Raw genomic sequence first — 16,360 nt, forward strand, 5'->3', positions numbered from 1 at the left:
AATAAAGGACTCAAAGCAGAGACCAAATATCTTGGCATGGTGGGGCCTCAGTGCAGGGAAGGGGGCGTGGAGTGGGGTGAGCCTATCCTCAGCTCCTCGCAGGGGAGACTTCTTGTTAAATGGAATGCCGACTCTCTTGGCCTGAAGGTGAAATACTTGTTGGTTTATTATCTGGCATTACTTTGCCCACTGAGCTCAAGAAGCTTCAATTCCACATACAGTGTATGTAATAGAATCAATCAATTAGTGGTGAGATCTTCCAGTTCAACTCAAGACTGAGTCTCAGGCATAACACACATTAAGGTACATTACAGAGAGCTACACCCACGAAATGAATCACAGCTCACCCAGAAAGGCAAAGCTAAAGGATAGTTGTGACTTTCTGGTTGTTGAGTCAAGATCAACCAGAAATGGGGAGGTGGGGGAGGGTACTGTGGTGTGAATGGAAAGAATGCCAGGTTTGGTATACTTGGACTTGGCTCTAGTCCCAGATCCACCAATTAGTGTGGCCTTGGACAGGTCAATTAACCTCCCTGGGCTTCATTTTTCTAATTATAAAGTGTCTCTCAGGGGTGCTGTAGGGGACTGAAACGAGATGATGAATGCAAAATATTTCTAGCATATGGTGCTAAATTCAAGTAGGTGCTTAACAAGTGTTGGACGAATTGTCCGGAAAATGGGAAGAGATGGGTGCTGGCTGCAGGCTGGAGGTGGAAAAGACACAGGGCCCTGCTTAAGGCATCCACCCTGCCAACAGCAGCCACTGGTAATGGGGAGGGCTTTGGGGCGGAGGCAGACAGAGAGGGCTGAGCTTGTGGGCAGAAGAAGCGGGGGCCCTGTTGGGTGGTTTGCAGGGAGGGAGGCATCATCCACACGGCAGTGTCCCCTTTGTCTGTCCCCCACTTCCTGTTGGCTTTTGTCCATTTTTCCTCTGTGCCACTGACTGCTATTCAAGGCCTCAGAGCTGTAAGCCTGTGTTCTGCACCAGCCTCCTAACTGGCCTCCTTGCTGCCAGTTCCTTTCCTTTTCCTTGAATCCAAACTGCGTGCTGCTCTCATCTTATTGCTCTTGGCTTAAAACCCTTCATCTCTTCCCATTATTCAAAGGATCATATACAGACTCCATGGCACATTACTCAAGGGTCTCTACGTTTCCAGTCTTCCCCTTTGCTATTTCTGTGTGCTAATGCTCTAGTCCATGTGCCTCTTCTCTAATTCTGTCCTTTCCAATCCTTTCCGGCTTCAAGTACTGGCACACACACATTCTATCTTGTTCGTTCGTTCATTCATTCATTCAGTCAGTCATACATCAAATACTTATTGATCAGCTCCTAGGTGCCTGGCACAGTGCTGGGCAGCAGGGGATTGAGTCCCTAAGGAAAGCCCCTCCTTTTCTTACTCCCCACGCTCTAACCGTACTCTGTTTCTGCCACTCCGTGGCGCTTGCCTATCGTGCCAGTGGTAACGTGATCGTTCTACATATATTTCTTACATTAGACTGGGATCTGCTGGGGGTTGGAACCATGTCACACTGGCGCTTGCACCCTCTATAGCACCTGGAGCACTCGGTACTTGAAGGCAGGTTTGAATCAGCTCTACTGGGTATCATCTGTATTCTTCGGCCAGTCACTTAACCCCATTAGCGTCAGCCATAAAATAGATTAAATAATTAAATAGGCAACAGCTTGGCCCATAAATAAGTGCTCAGTAAACAACAGCCCAATACATATTTATTGATTAATTAAGAAGATGAAGCACTTCTTGCACGACTTAAAAACAGATCAAGAAGCACAGGCTGTGCAGAGCGTGTGGCCAGTATCGAGTTTTGCTGTGGGCTGGGTCTTAGGAGGTGCCAGATATTAAAGTTGCTACAGGGGAACAGGAGTTGGTGGTGGGTCAAGATGGGGCAAGCAGAAGAGGGAAAAATCTAAAATGTCTAGGCCTGCCAGATAGCCAGTCTAGAAGTTTCTTCTGCATGTGAAAAATGAAAGTTTCCTTGGTTCTTTGGTTCTATTTTGAGCAACAAACCTCCTAAGGCAGGAATTCAGTTGGAGTTTAACTCCAGCTTGAACCTGTATGAGCAAGTTTCCCTCTGCGGACGTGGAACAGCCTCCGGAGGCCCTATTCTGCCTCGCCCACCCCTCCCAATCTTGGCGGGGTGTGGGGGGGGCACTCAGCTGGAGGCAGAGTCCTCCTGATTCACAAGTCAGCTGGGGAAGAATGAAGGATCGCTTCACTTGAACTTCTAGTAAATGCGGGTTGGGTCAGGGACAGGCAGAAATGGGGAGGCTGGGGTGGGTGGTCTGGTGTGTATAGAAAGAATTCCGCGTATGAAATACTAGGACTTGGGCTCTAGTCCCAGGTCCTCCAGTTTGTGTGACCTTGGATGGGTCAATTAATCTCCCTAGGCCTCATTTTTCTAATCTATAAAGTATCCTCTTGGCATCCTCAGGGGGAGCAGACAGGCCCACCAGTGCAGTACTTTTCAAACTTGAGTAAGCATTCATCACCAGGGGATCTTGCTGACAGGCAGATTGGGCTTCAGGAGGTTTGGCCTACATTCTGACACTCTCAGGTGATGCCCTTGCTGCTGGCTGTGGACCACGTGAGGTTCTAGTGCAGGGATGGGCAAACCACAGCTCGAGGGCCAAACCCAGCCTGCTGCTTGTTTGTGTAAACAAAGGGGGACGAGGACCCAGCCATGCCATTTGCTTGCGTGTGGTCTATGGCCACTTTCACACTGAGGGGTTGGAAGTAAGCAGTTGTAGCTGAGACTGCATGGCCCACAAAGCCTAACTATTTTAAGAGTTACTATGTGGTCCTTTACAGGAACAGAGTGAACAGAGGGCTGGCCTGTGTGAACTAAAAGACCTGCATTTCAGTCCGGGTTTGGCCAAGGACCAGCCACCTCACCTTGCTGGTTCTCCCTCTCCTTATCTAGAGGACAAAAGGATCTCTAAATTTCTAAGAGATCAGTGATTCTGGGATTTCAATACTACATAGATCTGAGAATCAGGTTGTGTGGCCTTGATTTGGAAGCTGCAAAAACACACCTAGCCTAACCCGCAGAGTCCAGCAGGCAACACTGACAGGTACGGAGAGACTGCGTGATGTAGAGGCAGCTGGGAACACATAGGGGCTTGGAGAAGGGACCAGTGAGGATGGAAGGCAGACCTCCAGGCCTCCTGCACAGGCTGATGCTGGCACAGCAGCAGCTCTGGAACATTGCTCACGAGCATCACACACACAAATTTCATCCCATCAAACACGGTTCCCTATCTTACTGCTCCAGGTGCCCCTGACCCTCGGTGCTTTTGGTCAACCAATATTAATAAGCTCTTTCAAGGTCTCAGAGACCGTGCCAGGCACAGGGATGTAGAAGGAACTATGATATCTGGAGCCGAGGAGCTCACATTGGGTGGGAGAGACACCATGTGAGTAAATAATTACAGGAGACTTCCATGAGCCGCTGTGACGGGAAATGCATGACTCCGGCTCTCTAGCTTGGGCAACAGGTGATGCCATCAACAAGGCAGGGAACGTGGGGATGGGCAATGGGCTTTAGGAGAAGGGGGAGGGTGTGTAAAGAGGGAGAAGAGAATGCCTCATCTGGGTTTGGGGGATGTTGATTCCAACGTGGGTGCTTGAGGGACTGAGTGACAAAGCTGTGATTTCCTGTGAAAAGCAGAGCAGAGTCTCTCTGTAGGCCTGCCACTGTTGCAGAGGAATGGCTGGTGTGTTGCCATGGTTACTTCCCAGCGCTGAGGGGCATCCCAGTGCACACCCCCCAAGTGCCCCCCAGGCTCTTTAGGGGTCGCTAGCCTTGCTCCATCTCAGCCCCTAGGTGAGACCTTGGCCAGAGAGACCTCTGTGAAATGCACACTTTTTAGGAACATTTCTATTTTTCAACCCGAATGAGCCGTAAGTGGCTGGCGATTGCTCACTATGACTGTCTTTCTGGTCAGATCTCCACCAAATGGGAAAATACAACCCTGGACAGCTCCTGATCCCAACTGGCCACTTTCTGTTATGGTTTCCTACAAGTGAGGAGAGAGCCCGGAGAAGCAATGAACTCATGTATTCATGGTTATCCTATGGTCTCATCTGAGTTCTGGCTCACCACCCGGGAGGGTGGATCTATGACGGCTGGATGGCATCCCTTTATCTGGCTTTGGGATTCAGGGTACGACCCATGCAATTAGTGAAGATCCACATGGGCACAGTGCACAGGCAGATTGAACCACCTGTGCCCGCAAAGTAGTGGTGTCAACTGACTTTGAAGTGGGAGGGTTTTCCTCTTCCCAAGTAAGACCCTGGCATGTGGGTGGCAGATTTGATGACTGTATGCTTTTGCCAGGAGGGCGCCTGTGTGAGTGCCTGCTAGTTGGTTTGAGTTCCAGGCTAGCGAGCATATCTGTGAGCCATGCAGTGGCTGGCTGGCCTTGCTGGGGTGCTGAGTAGCCATGCGACTCTCCCTCTTAGCACTTAGCACAGATCCTAATTACATGCCTATCTGTGGGATTGTTTTACTGAGGCCTGGTTCCCGCACTCTCTAATGGCTGCAGGCACTAGATCTGGTTTTGCTCATCAATGTGCCCTGGTGCCTGGCATTTGGTCGGTGTTTCGAAGGTGTGTGTTGAATAAATGACAGAAAGCCTGTCACTACTGCTGAGAAACTGACTCAAAATGTATATCCTACCAAAGGTCTCCCTGTTTTTGTTTACCAGGAATTGCAAAAATTATTACCTAGTGAAAGTCTGGGGAGATTTTGCCCTCTCTGTTTAGAATCTTGTCTAGGACACCCTGGTTTCAGTTCACACGGGGTTGACTGAGAAACCTCACTGAGGGTAAGGTAGCCAGCTCTGGGTGACAAAGCCTCAAGGCTTCTGCTGGCTCAAGGCTGAAGGCTGGATGGGGGCACACTCAAGCCTCAGAGAAAGGAGTCTGAGAACATGTGTAGGAAATCTCCGCATTCACATCCAGGGTGGGGCCGGAGAGAAACAATGGCAGAGCTTCCAGGGCTTCGCTCCCTAGCCTGGGGTGGGGGGACTGATCTAGCTTGTGCCATGCATGCCCTTGGTGCTTCAAGGCTCCGCACCCTTACCCTCACCTGGCTTTGCCGGACAGCCGCTCAGGCGGAACCTCCACATTGGCAGCAACAGCCAAACACGCTTAAGCACAGAGCCAACAAGTAACCCTAGAGTTGTGGGCTGTTAGAACCATAGGTAATTTAAAGATAATCCAGACCAAATTACTGAAGCAGAAGTAAAGAGAGTGAAATTCTAAATTTGGCCCTTTTCTCACATACTAAATACGCATCACCTTCCAGTGATCACTTAACAATTTTTCTGATTACTATTGATCAAGCGCTCACCACATTCCAGGCATTCTGCTAAGTGTTCTACATGGATGATCTCATTTAACTCTCAAAACAAGGTGACTATGCTGATGGAGAGAGATTATAATTGTTTCCATTTTGCAAGGGTTGAAATGGAGGCTTGGAAAAATTCAGTGATTCAACTAACATCACATGGCTGGTGGTGGGGAGGTCTGGGTCTTCTAGCTTCTAGTTCAATGGTCAGTCCCTTACTCTACACCGACTCTCAGCTATAAGTCCTCCAGGCTATATTTGAATTACTTATTTGAAGACAGCCAGCACATCTTACTTATCAAATGAGTTTCTAATGGTTCCATGAAACTAAATTCTCAGTCTCACAAATATTTGCATCGAACTCTTTATAAGACTATTATTTTTTTAAAGATTTTTTCACTGAGGGTCTGCTCCTGTCCATCTCCAGAATCTACTGCCCACTGTGCTCACAGGCCAAAGGCAAGATTCCTTCCCCCAACCCCGCCCTCTGACAAACATTTCTGTAGAACAACCTGAGCCAGGTAGGATGTTAGGCTTTGAAGGGGACACAGAGATGAAGAACACATGCTCCCCATTTTCCAGGTACTGGCAGGAGAAAAATATGATGAGGATACATGTGCCTAGGAGACAAGGCAACCCTTAATCAGTGTACTGTCAAGACAGAAGCTCAAATTAAATGCTCTAGGAATTCGGAGGCCAGACTCACTTCCAGAGGTGCCACCATAGGCTCTAGGAAAGAGACGGCCCTTGAGGTAGGTCTTGTAGGAGGAGCAGAATTTCAACCAAGTGTATATGGAGCCTTTCCTTGGACTGGAACATAAATGCTTCCTGTTTTCTGAGTGTCTGGCTTGTGCAGAACATATAGTAGGACCTCAAATAAATTTTCTAGTTGGACACTAGCCACTTGGGGCTAGGCTAGGAATCAGGGACTTGGTTCTGATGCGACCACTGGACATAAATTGTATAAGTCCTACTGCTTCTCTGGGCCTCTGTTTTTCCCAACTATGAAATAGGGACATGGAGGGGAGTGGGTATAACCTTGCTCATGGGTTTCTGGTTAGGGTTAGGTTAAGTTAATATATGCAAAACTATCTAAAAGCCAAAATGAAATATAAATAGCTGTCCCTATTCTTACTGGTATTATAAAAACTAAAAAGAGCCATTGCCCAGGTACCTCTCATTTATCCAATAACCTTTTTTGGACTAACTACACTGGGTCAGGCACTGGGGAAAAGATGAATAATATCCAGCCTCCATCCTTGGAATTTGAAAGGTCTAGGAAAGGAGGCCGCAGGTACAATTGATGGTATAGGTTTAATGTGCTAGGGCAAAGGCTGGGCTGGAGTTTGGCAGGATCTCTGTTCTTTCTTAGTGATAGTGCAGATGGGTGGCAATGCTAAACCTAAGAACTTCAAAATCAGGAATTCAGCTGGTATGCCCCAATGTAACATAGTGTTAAAGGTGAGGAGAAAATTTATTTTAAAGTTTGAGCTTATACTATGTTCCAGGCACTCTGACATCCATCATCATGACAAGCTAGGTATTATTATGCCAATTTTACAGGTGAGGAAGCTGAGACTCAGAGAGGTTGGGTAACTTTCCAAGGTTTATAAGACTAGAAAGTGTAAAGCCTAAATTTAAACCCAGGTCATTCAACTGCAAGCTTGGTGCTTTTCCCAGGACCACTTCTTGCTTTCTAATCAGCCAATGGTTTTATAGAACTCATTCCATGCTAATCTTGATTGACCTTCTTTCTTGCCTTGCTTTTCCAAGGAGAAAGACTGACCTGTGATAAGATTTGACAGTAACATTTTCTGTTGTCATTTCCTTTAACACTTCCTATGATAAACCCCCTCCCTCCCACTATTCTCTTTTGACCTCTCCCTCACCTCCAACCCCAGTGAAACTGCCAAGGAATAACGAATCCCAGCAAATAAAGAGCCTGCAGAGAAAGATCCCTACCTTCTCAGCCACTGGCCTATAAATTGAGACAAAACACACCGAAAGAAGGAAGAAACCTGCCATATAATTCTGTTCAAGGAGTCCACTAGACCAAAACCTAGCCATGCCTTAATTCTGTGGAGCTGTAAGCAACCTATGCTCTACAGGAACCTGTATGATTGTCAGACTTGCCTATTTTACAGATAATGAAAACTGAAACCCAAGAAGTTGAAAGGACTTGCCCAACATCATACACTAGTGAGAGGCAAAGTCTGGACTGGAACCCAGGACTCTTGACTCCCAGGCCAATGTTTTTCCACTTTTTAAAATGGGTTGCCTCTTTAGCGTTTCCTCATTAACATCTCATCTTAAAGGAGATCATGGCCCTTTAAGAAAGAGCTTTCACTGTAGGTTCATTCTCTGCAAAGCCCAGAAGCCAAGACTCCCTCCTCAGCCTCTGCTCTGATCAGCTCCTGTCCTCATCTAAAGAACAGGAAGTAGCTGCATTTTTAGCTCTGAAAGCATATTTTTGGGGTGGGAAAGGGGGATTTGGGGAAGAGAGTTCCTGTACATGATGGTCATGAGCGATCAGCAGACACATTACTCTTGCTTGAAGAAGGGGAAGATACACGGTAAGACATACAAGGGAAGATGACGATCGTCCTTGAGCCCCAACCAGAAAACATCCTCAGCAAGAGCGTCCCCCAGCCCCTGCCTGAGGGGAGGGGGATTCTGCCCTGATTCTGCTCTGCCTGGATGCCAGAGTGGCGGCTGGGGTGGGAAAGTTTGCAGAAACTTTCTACAACTTCCAATGCTTCCCCCACCCTGTGCTAGTGCCCACAACTTCCCCTGCCAAGGGAGGAAGGAGGAACACATTATTCAGTTTAATAATTTATACAAATTGAAAAGTTTACTCTGAAATAAAGGGGACTTAAGAGGGAAGCAGAGAAAAAAAAAATCCCAAGTCTTCTCTTAAAGGACACACGTGTGGAGATGACCCCTCTTGATGACCTTGCTTCAGAATATGACAATCTGATTGTTTAATAGGTAAGTCTGAAATAAGCCAGTAACCATTCCCTCAATGGTTGGCCAAGTTTTGTCTCCTTCTACTGGTGGTATCACATCCAGCCTTAGGACTAACCACCTGGGACATCAAAGAACCCAGATCCAGATTCCTGGACACTTGTCTATGTCAGTGGTTCTCAAACCCGGAAGCCCATCAGATCGTCTGGGCAGCTCATTACAAATTTAGGTTCCCAGGAACCAACCCAGAGATTGATTATGGAGATCTGGGCTGGGGCCCAGGACTTCATTTTCGATAGGCAGGTCTGGTTTAAAAATCAATGGTCTGGTCAATCCCATCCATTTAGTCATCAAAACTTTTATACCCGATGCTGGTTTTATGGCAAAGAAAACCGATGTCCCCAACAGTAGGTTAGTGCCAGCACTTGGATTTGAATCCATTCTCCTGTCTCCTCAGGTGGGGTCTTTGCCAAAGCCCTCACATACGGCTTCTCCCCACACCCCTACTCTGGCTCACCAGGCCACTGAGGATCCCTGAGGATCAGCGGGGCCTGCTCATCCGATCCACAGAAGAGGCTGAGCTGCCAGGAACTTGGATTGAGGCCCGTCTGGTTTGCTGGTGGCAGTGGCTGGTAAGGGGTGGGGCTGAAGGCAGTTTTAAGGGCACTCTCAGAAAGCTGTGTCCTGTATCCTGCTGGGTAGTTGATGGCCCCTAAGGCACACTACCCAGTTGTTCCAGGCAGGAAGAAGAGTCGGCTCATGGCAGGGTGGCAGAGGCAGAGGGAGTGAGGGGGCCGTAAAAGAAGATGAAGTCTGGAGGTGAGGAGAGGCCAAACCACCCAGGACCCTCTAGGCCACATGAAGAGCTTCAGCTTTCAATCCAAGCCACTGCAGGATTCTGAGCAGGAGAGCGGCATGGAGAGACCTATTTTCCCAGGGGCATTCTGATGCGGTGGTGAGAAGAGACGGTAGAGGGTGGGGCAAGAAGCAGGGAATCCAGCTGGGAGGGTTTGCGTAATCCAGGGGACAAGGGATGGTGGCTCAGACCAAGGTGGTAGGAATCTTAGATATTTTTAAAGAGTAGAGCTAACAGATTTTTGGATGGGTTGGGTATGAGATATGAGATAAAAGGGAATCGAGGATGGTGCCAAGTGTTTTGGCTTAAGCAGCGGGCAGGTTCGAGTTATCATCAACTGAGATGGAGAAGGCTGTGGGTGGAGAAGGTTTGGGGGAGGGACGTCAGAGATCAGTTTTGGACTTGCTGAGTCACTGGCACTCACGTGGTATTTAAATAAAGTCTCACTACTCGATGAGATCATCAAAGAAGTGAGTACAGACAGAAAAGAGAAGAGGGCTGGGGACCCTCCCGCATAAAGAGGTTAGAGAGAAGATGAGGACTCAGCAAAAGAGACGAAGAAGGAGTGACCAGTGGGAAACCAGGAAGGTGTGGAGTCCTGGAAGCTGAGTGGACAGTGTTTCCAGGAAGAAGGAGTGATCAGTTGGGTCAGATGCTGCTGACAGATGAAGCAAGATCAAGATTGAGAACTGACTATTGGATTTAGTTACTGAAGGACACTGGTAACCTTGACACAAACAGCCTTTGACTCCTAACCTCATGGAGTCCCACAGTTTGACTGCTGACTGTCATTTAGGGCTCCCTTATTGTAACTTTTCGCTTCTCAATTAGATTATTAAACATTGCAGCATCAGGGATGATGAGTCAGTGTATCTCCGAGTCCTTGTAAGGCTGTAGAAGCTTCTAGAGCCTGCTGTAGACCCTAATACAGTTTGCTGCCAGACCTGCCTGAACATCCCTCCCACTGACCTAGAGCAATTTTCCTCATGCTTGGCTTACCTTGAATGCAGAATTTCAGTTCCTTGGGGTCAGTGACGACCTTCCTGCTTTCCCGGATCACAGCCCGGTTCTTCTTGGTTTCTCCCCAGAGATTGGTGCCACCGTACATGCTGGGAATGTTGAGAATAGCAATGCCTTCAAGGAAGATGCCGCTCAGGTCCACCCCTACTCCGTCACACTGAGGGGCAGAGAGAGAATTTCATCCGTTAGTGTCCTCAGTATATCCCAACCCAAGGTGGCCTGTATGTATGTATGTATGTGTGTGTGTGTGTGAGTGCATGTGTGGTGCGGGCTCTCATGGAGAATGTGCACGGCCGTCAGCCACCAGCCAGCCTCTGTCAGAAGCTGAATCTTGGGCAACGTTGCTCAGGCCTAATGCTTTGGCCACTGCAGTGGGATGAGGGAGGTCCAGTCCTGGTCAGCTCTGGGGAGACAGCACAAAGCTCCAGGAACCGTCTATAGATCTAGAAGGGCTTTAGGGATGGTTCAGAAGACAACTGCAAACTGTTCTCCAGTCCAACCTCATTATCATCAATCCTGCCCCTCCCTAACCATTGTGAAGATCTGGTGGAGCACTGAGTCCAGAACCTAACACAGCATATTCTCAACAAATGACAGAAAAGTTTCATTTTACCCCTTCTTATTTTACCCCTCTTGTGAGAAGTATAAGACTTTAAGATTTGGATGGCTTTCAGAATTTTCCTGTCTCCTGTATCTCTATCGTAAGTGCAATTTTGGCATATGTGCTTGCTGATGTAGCAGAGTTTCTTTATCCAGTCTCTACCACCCGCATCACCGCCAGGTACAAAAGGCCAGTAGGCTCCAATCTGCCTGTCTCACATATCTATAAAGTCAGCCTACTTTGGCATAATGCTTACCAATGCAGCAAAAAATATATTAGCTCTGATCCTTGTTCCTCAGGATTGGAGGTAGTTTACTTCATTTGCAGAAGAAAACATTACCCAGAGAGGTAAGCTAAGTTATCCAAGATTGCACAGTTGATAAATAACAGAGCAGGGGTCCAAAGTTGGGGAATCTGACTACAAAGCCCAAGCTCTTCATCTTGCTTATTGTGAGGCAGGAAAAAAAATCAAAAGCATGCAACAAAAATCCACTATCTTTTTTTTTTTTTTTTTTTTTTGTGGTACGCGGGCCTCTCACTGTCGCGGCCTCCCCCGCTGCGGAGCACAGGCTCCAGACGCGCAGGCTCAGCGGCCATGGCCCACAGGCCCAGCCGCTCCGCGGCACGTGGGATCCTCCCGGACCGGGGCACGAACCCGCGTCCCCTGCATTGGCAGGCGGACTCTCAACCATTGCGCCACCAGGGAAGCCCAAAATCCACTATCTTTGAGGTTACCAACAAATCCAAACTTCCAGAGATTTCTTAACAGATGAGTAATAGAAAGGTAGGGCTTGTTGCCATTCATTTTGGCATACTTCCTGATTTCTTTGCAGCTCTCAATTTATCGTATCTTATCATCCCCATGACTTGTCTCCCCAGCTACAAAATGGTAGAGAGTGAGCTTCTTTGGTGACTGGGAATTCCTTTCTTTATTAGGAAGTTCTGATTATTTGAGAGGTCTTTTAATGTTGAACTTGATTCTCTTTCTCCTGCTTCCACCCATTGGTCTTATTCTCCCTTCTGAAGTCAGACAGAATGAACCTCCTTCTCCTCCATGGAAGTGCCCACTGGGTACACGATGATGTGCATACATCATCATCAGCAGCAGCATGCATATGCATTAAATATTGCCATTTGCCAGGTAGGCTTTTATACACATCTCATTTATTACCTTCATAATAATCTCATAAGTTAGTTACTAGGATTACCCTCACTGTACTTTTGGGGAAACTGAGGCACAGAGGTAGTTAAGTAACTTGCCCAAAGTCACACAACTTACAAATGGAAGTACACAGATTGACGGCAGGCTGTCGAGGCCTCAGTCTTACCCACTCCTTTCTCTCTCTTCCCTCTTACACCACCATTTAGTTGTGTCTCTGGGTTGAGCACTGTCAACTCTCTGGCTCCTCCTGTGGGACTTTCCCCGTTCTGTACACACTACAGTTTGTTACTGTCCTACTCCATAAGGTCCTGGCACTGAAAAGAACACCAATGGCAGAATCTGATGGCACAGGCGGCAACGGCACCAGCACTTCCTGGGGCTGGGATCCCCTAATATTATCACGCCCCAGAAATGAGATAATGAGGGGAGCCCATGTAGAGGCTCAACATGTCCCCAGTGATCATTATCCTTAGTGTTAAATATGATCAAGTTTGCACTAGCTCTTTTATGAGCAGCTACATGATGACTGAATCACTTCAGCTTGAGTGGGTGGTCATCTCAGGCACTCAGGCCCTCATCCCATCATCTACTTCTCAGCCCAGTCTTCCCCATCCTGAACTTGTGTAGGTATTTTAAAATAACTTAGACAGAGGGTTTTGCACTTATTTAATTTCATCTGACTTTCAGCCCAAGCCCCCACCAGTCCATCTAGTTTATATTAAATCTTCATTCTGTGACCCTATGCAATAGCTCTCCTATTATTTGGAGATTAAGTCCATTAATACACATATATAAAGGGCAAAACAGGGAAGAAGCCCTCTCCTTGGTCAGTTTAACACACCAGATATTGTGCATTAAATGGCCCTCGGGGTGTGGCTGCCTTATCAGGGCTGCATCCTCTGAACAGGACTGTCACCCAGCCCACTTTTCATTACAGTGTGGAATCATGGAACTCAGAGATGAGAGGGACCCAAGAGAACATTCTTTCATCAGTGAGGCCCAGTGAGGTTAAGGATCTTGCCTGTGGTCACCCAACTTACTAATGGTGGAGTTAGACTAGTATCCAGGTGTTCAGACCTCAATTCTGTGCTCTTTCCACTAAAACATAAGACATTGTGCTGAGATCAAATAGCATTTCCTAAATAACCACCCTACAACCTCTATCAGAAAAGGAATAAGAGAACTCATATTAAGCCACTAATATCTGTAAAGGGCAAGTACTTGGTTAATACTTTATTCCAGAATTTTGCCAGGGGTTGGGATGAAGTATATCAGTCTGTGGTTTCCAGAATGTATCCTTTACTTATTTTTTAAAAACTGGGACATTTGTCTGTTTGCCTCTCATTGGATGGAACCTACTGTGTTTTCTGGATTTGTCAAAGTGGTCCCCGAATGCCATCTATAGGTTTGTCCAGCAACTTGGATTCAAGTGTGTATGTTTTCCAAGGCCAGTTAGTTCTCTACAGCTTTGGGCTCTGATACCCACCTTTATCATCTGTTATTCCATTTTTGGTTAAGGCTACTCTCTCTCCAGAAAAGATAAAAAAAACCTCTTTCAGAATGTCAAAGTCCTAAAGAGGTATGTTTTCCATGTTCTTTTTTGCTTCAAACATTGTCTAACATTCTGCTTGGCCTTCAGCTTGTCCAAAGCTAGGCTCACAGGTCTGAGTTGCCTTGTGCGTTTACACCGGGTTACATGCTCACACCCTGTCTGTGAGTATGTGTACAACCCTCCAAAAGCATGGGCTCAACCCAGAGTTCCTTTTTGCTGTCATGGTGATTCTTTTTTTTTTTTAAGCTCTTTGCTGCTTTCTTCTTGATAGAATTAATGAACTGTTAGGAAGTTATTTTGGAATATCTTCCATCCTTTTGTCTTTTATACACGTATTCTTTTTTTTTTTTTTTTTTTTTTTTTTTTTGCGGTACGCGGGCCTCTCACTGTTGTGGCCTCTCCCATTGAGGAGAACAGGCTCCGGACGCGCAGGCTCAGTGGCCATGGCTCATGGGCCTAGCCGCTCCGCGGCGTGTGGGATCTTCCCGGACTGGGGCACGAACCCGTGTCCCCTGCATCGGCAGGCAGACCCTCAACCACTGCTCCACCAGGGAAGCCCACACGTATTCTTTTTTTAAAAAATATTTATTTTATTGCACCAGGTCTTAGTTGCGGCAGGCGGGCTCCTTAGTTGCAGCTCGTGGGCTCCTTAGTTGTGGCTCTCTGGCTCCTTAGTTGCGGCACACAGGCTTCTTAGTTGCGGCATGCATGTGGGATCTAGTTCCCTGACCAGGGATCAAACCTGGGCCCCCTCCATTGGGAATCACATCCACTGTGCCAGCAGGGAAGTCCCTTTACACACATATTCTTATTTAGGGATTTATAAATAAGTCAGACTTATTCTCTGACTTATTCACTGGGTCAGACTTTTCTCCAAACTCTGAAATTAGCTTTGCTCAGCCCTGTGCCCAGCATTGAGTTCTTGAACCCTTATCACCTCCTAGACCACTCAGTCACTTTCTCTGTTGGTTGTAGTTACTTCTGCATGACCTCAATTTATTCATTGTTGGCCAAAACGCCCCCTCCCATCTAGAGGTAATAATACTAGCAGCTATTTGACAAGAGCTTCCTTGTGCATTGTGCTGGTCCTTCCCTTACATTCTCTCTTGGGATGCTCACATGAACACCGTGAGGGAGGCACCACTGCTACCCCCAAGGGACAGGGTCTCAGAGGGGTTCGGGTGCTGGCTTAAGGCTACACAACTTCCCCTCTACAGGCTGGCAGAGCTCGGTTGCAAACCCAGGCAAGTCAGATGCCAGATTCTACTCTGGAGACGAAAGAGTCAGTGCAGCAAATTGGGACTTTTGCTGATGCTAGACTTGTCGCAAAATTAAACTTCCAGCTGTTGTTTGAATAATTGAAATCTCCCACTACTACACTGCATTGTAGAGTACTTAGAGCAGTGCCTGGCACGTCAATGTTGGTATCAGTATTATATCTTGCCTCTGTGCCAGCTTTGTGTTAAAAAAAAAAAAAAGTAAACCATTAGCACAGCACAGTCCTTGGCACACGGTATTCCCTAAAGTCACCTTTCTTCCCTACTGCTGTTTTAAGTGTACTCTGTCCCCTCCATCGCTAGTCATAACAAGCTAGGAGTGTTAGTTATTAACTTGGTAAGCCGTTAACCTCTCTCTGGAAGAGCAAACAGTCCTCACTCCGCTTTATGATAGAATGTCCCCTTCCCCCACTATCTCACTGAGTCATAGGTGGACTGGGGCGAGTAGAAGAGGTGCGGGGAGCCTGGGGACTGTTGGATGTAGCTGCTCCCCACCTTTGGAATGCACCTATTTGAAAATTGAGAGGCAGTGCCTTGTCTTGGAAGGAGCATGCCTGGGCTTGGAGACAAAGAGATATGGGTTTAAATCCTGGCTCTGTCACTTGCCAGCTGTGCGATCCTGTGTTGGTTCCTTAACCTCTTTGAGCTTTAATCTGTCATCTGTAAAATGGGGTGGGGATAGGGAAATAACATTTATTTCGAGGGTTTGACTGGTCTCTGGAAGACAGCAGCATTCCAAAGCTGTCTGCATTGTTATTACAGTTAATAATAATATTACCTGTGCCATGAGGCATTTTTCAGCCTGAAATCATTCTCCCACTACCTGAGATCTTGCTGGAAGCATTTTAATGGCCCCTTGGCCCAACTCATGCTAGTGGGAGCCTTGCCTGACCAATACCTGCATGCCCATTCTCCACACTTCTTGGCCTGGTCACCACACACTGATTTCTTTCAGAACCCTAGGGCTGCTTAAGGCTCGGGAAAGGTAGAAAATTGCCGTGCTAGATCTGGGAACGTGGAGCTGAGAGAAGTACACTGTAGGCTTAAATGGAACACCGGCCCCAGGGCCGCTCCCGGCGGGCTCCTGAGCTAAATCCTCCAATAGTTCCATGACGTCATGGGGCCCCCCTCCCCCTGCTGGGACCCGGGTGGGGGGCGCCTCCTGGGGAGGGCGCAAGGAGGACGGCGGTCCCTGTGCTCACCATTGGCCATCGCTAACCTAGGACCGGGCTGGCAGGCTCGCCCCTCAGCCGAGGCTGCGCTGCAGCGAAACCCAGGTATTTACAGCCGGGTATGGGTCGAAACAGAGAGCTGTTGTCCCCGGCTGCCTGGCAGCAAGCTCGCACACGCCCCAAGTTGTGCTCAGAGTGGGCGCGGGCTGCGAGATGCCGGACGCGGGCCGCCCGGGTGCGAGGCAGCAGCGCTGCAGGCGCGGGGCGGGGTGGGGTGCATCCAGGCCAGCCCGGTTCCTGCCCGCCTGGAAGCCGTTCAGGAATCTGCCGGAGCTCAGGCCGGGAGCCGCCCGCGCCCGCCTGCTCCAGGCCTTGCTGCGCCGGCC

General features: G+C 48.0%; 1 protein-coding gene across 4 annotated transcripts in view; it reads right to left on the reverse strand.

Annotated features, from left to right (window-relative positions):
- The window catches only part of DGKG (diacylglycerol kinase gamma), a 149,228-nt gene that overhangs the window by 17,797 nt on the left and 115,071 nt on the right, over positions 1-16,360 (reverse strand). For all 4 annotated transcript variants that reach the window (XM_060100106.1, XM_060100105.1, XM_060100104.1 and 1 more), the window contains one exon: positions 10,190-10,367. In XM_060100106.1, coding sequence (XP_059956089.1) covers positions 10,190-10,367 — 178 coding nt within the window. The remainder of the gene's footprint in view (positions 1-10,189; positions 10,368-16,360) is intronic.

Source organism: Mesoplodon densirostris, chromosome 5, assembly GCF_025265405.1.
Source record: "Mesoplodon densirostris isolate mMesDen1 chromosome 5, mMesDen1 primary haplotype, whole genome shotgun sequence".
NCBI lineage: Eukaryota > Metazoa > Chordata > Mammalia > Artiodactyla > Ziphiidae > Mesoplodon > Mesoplodon densirostris.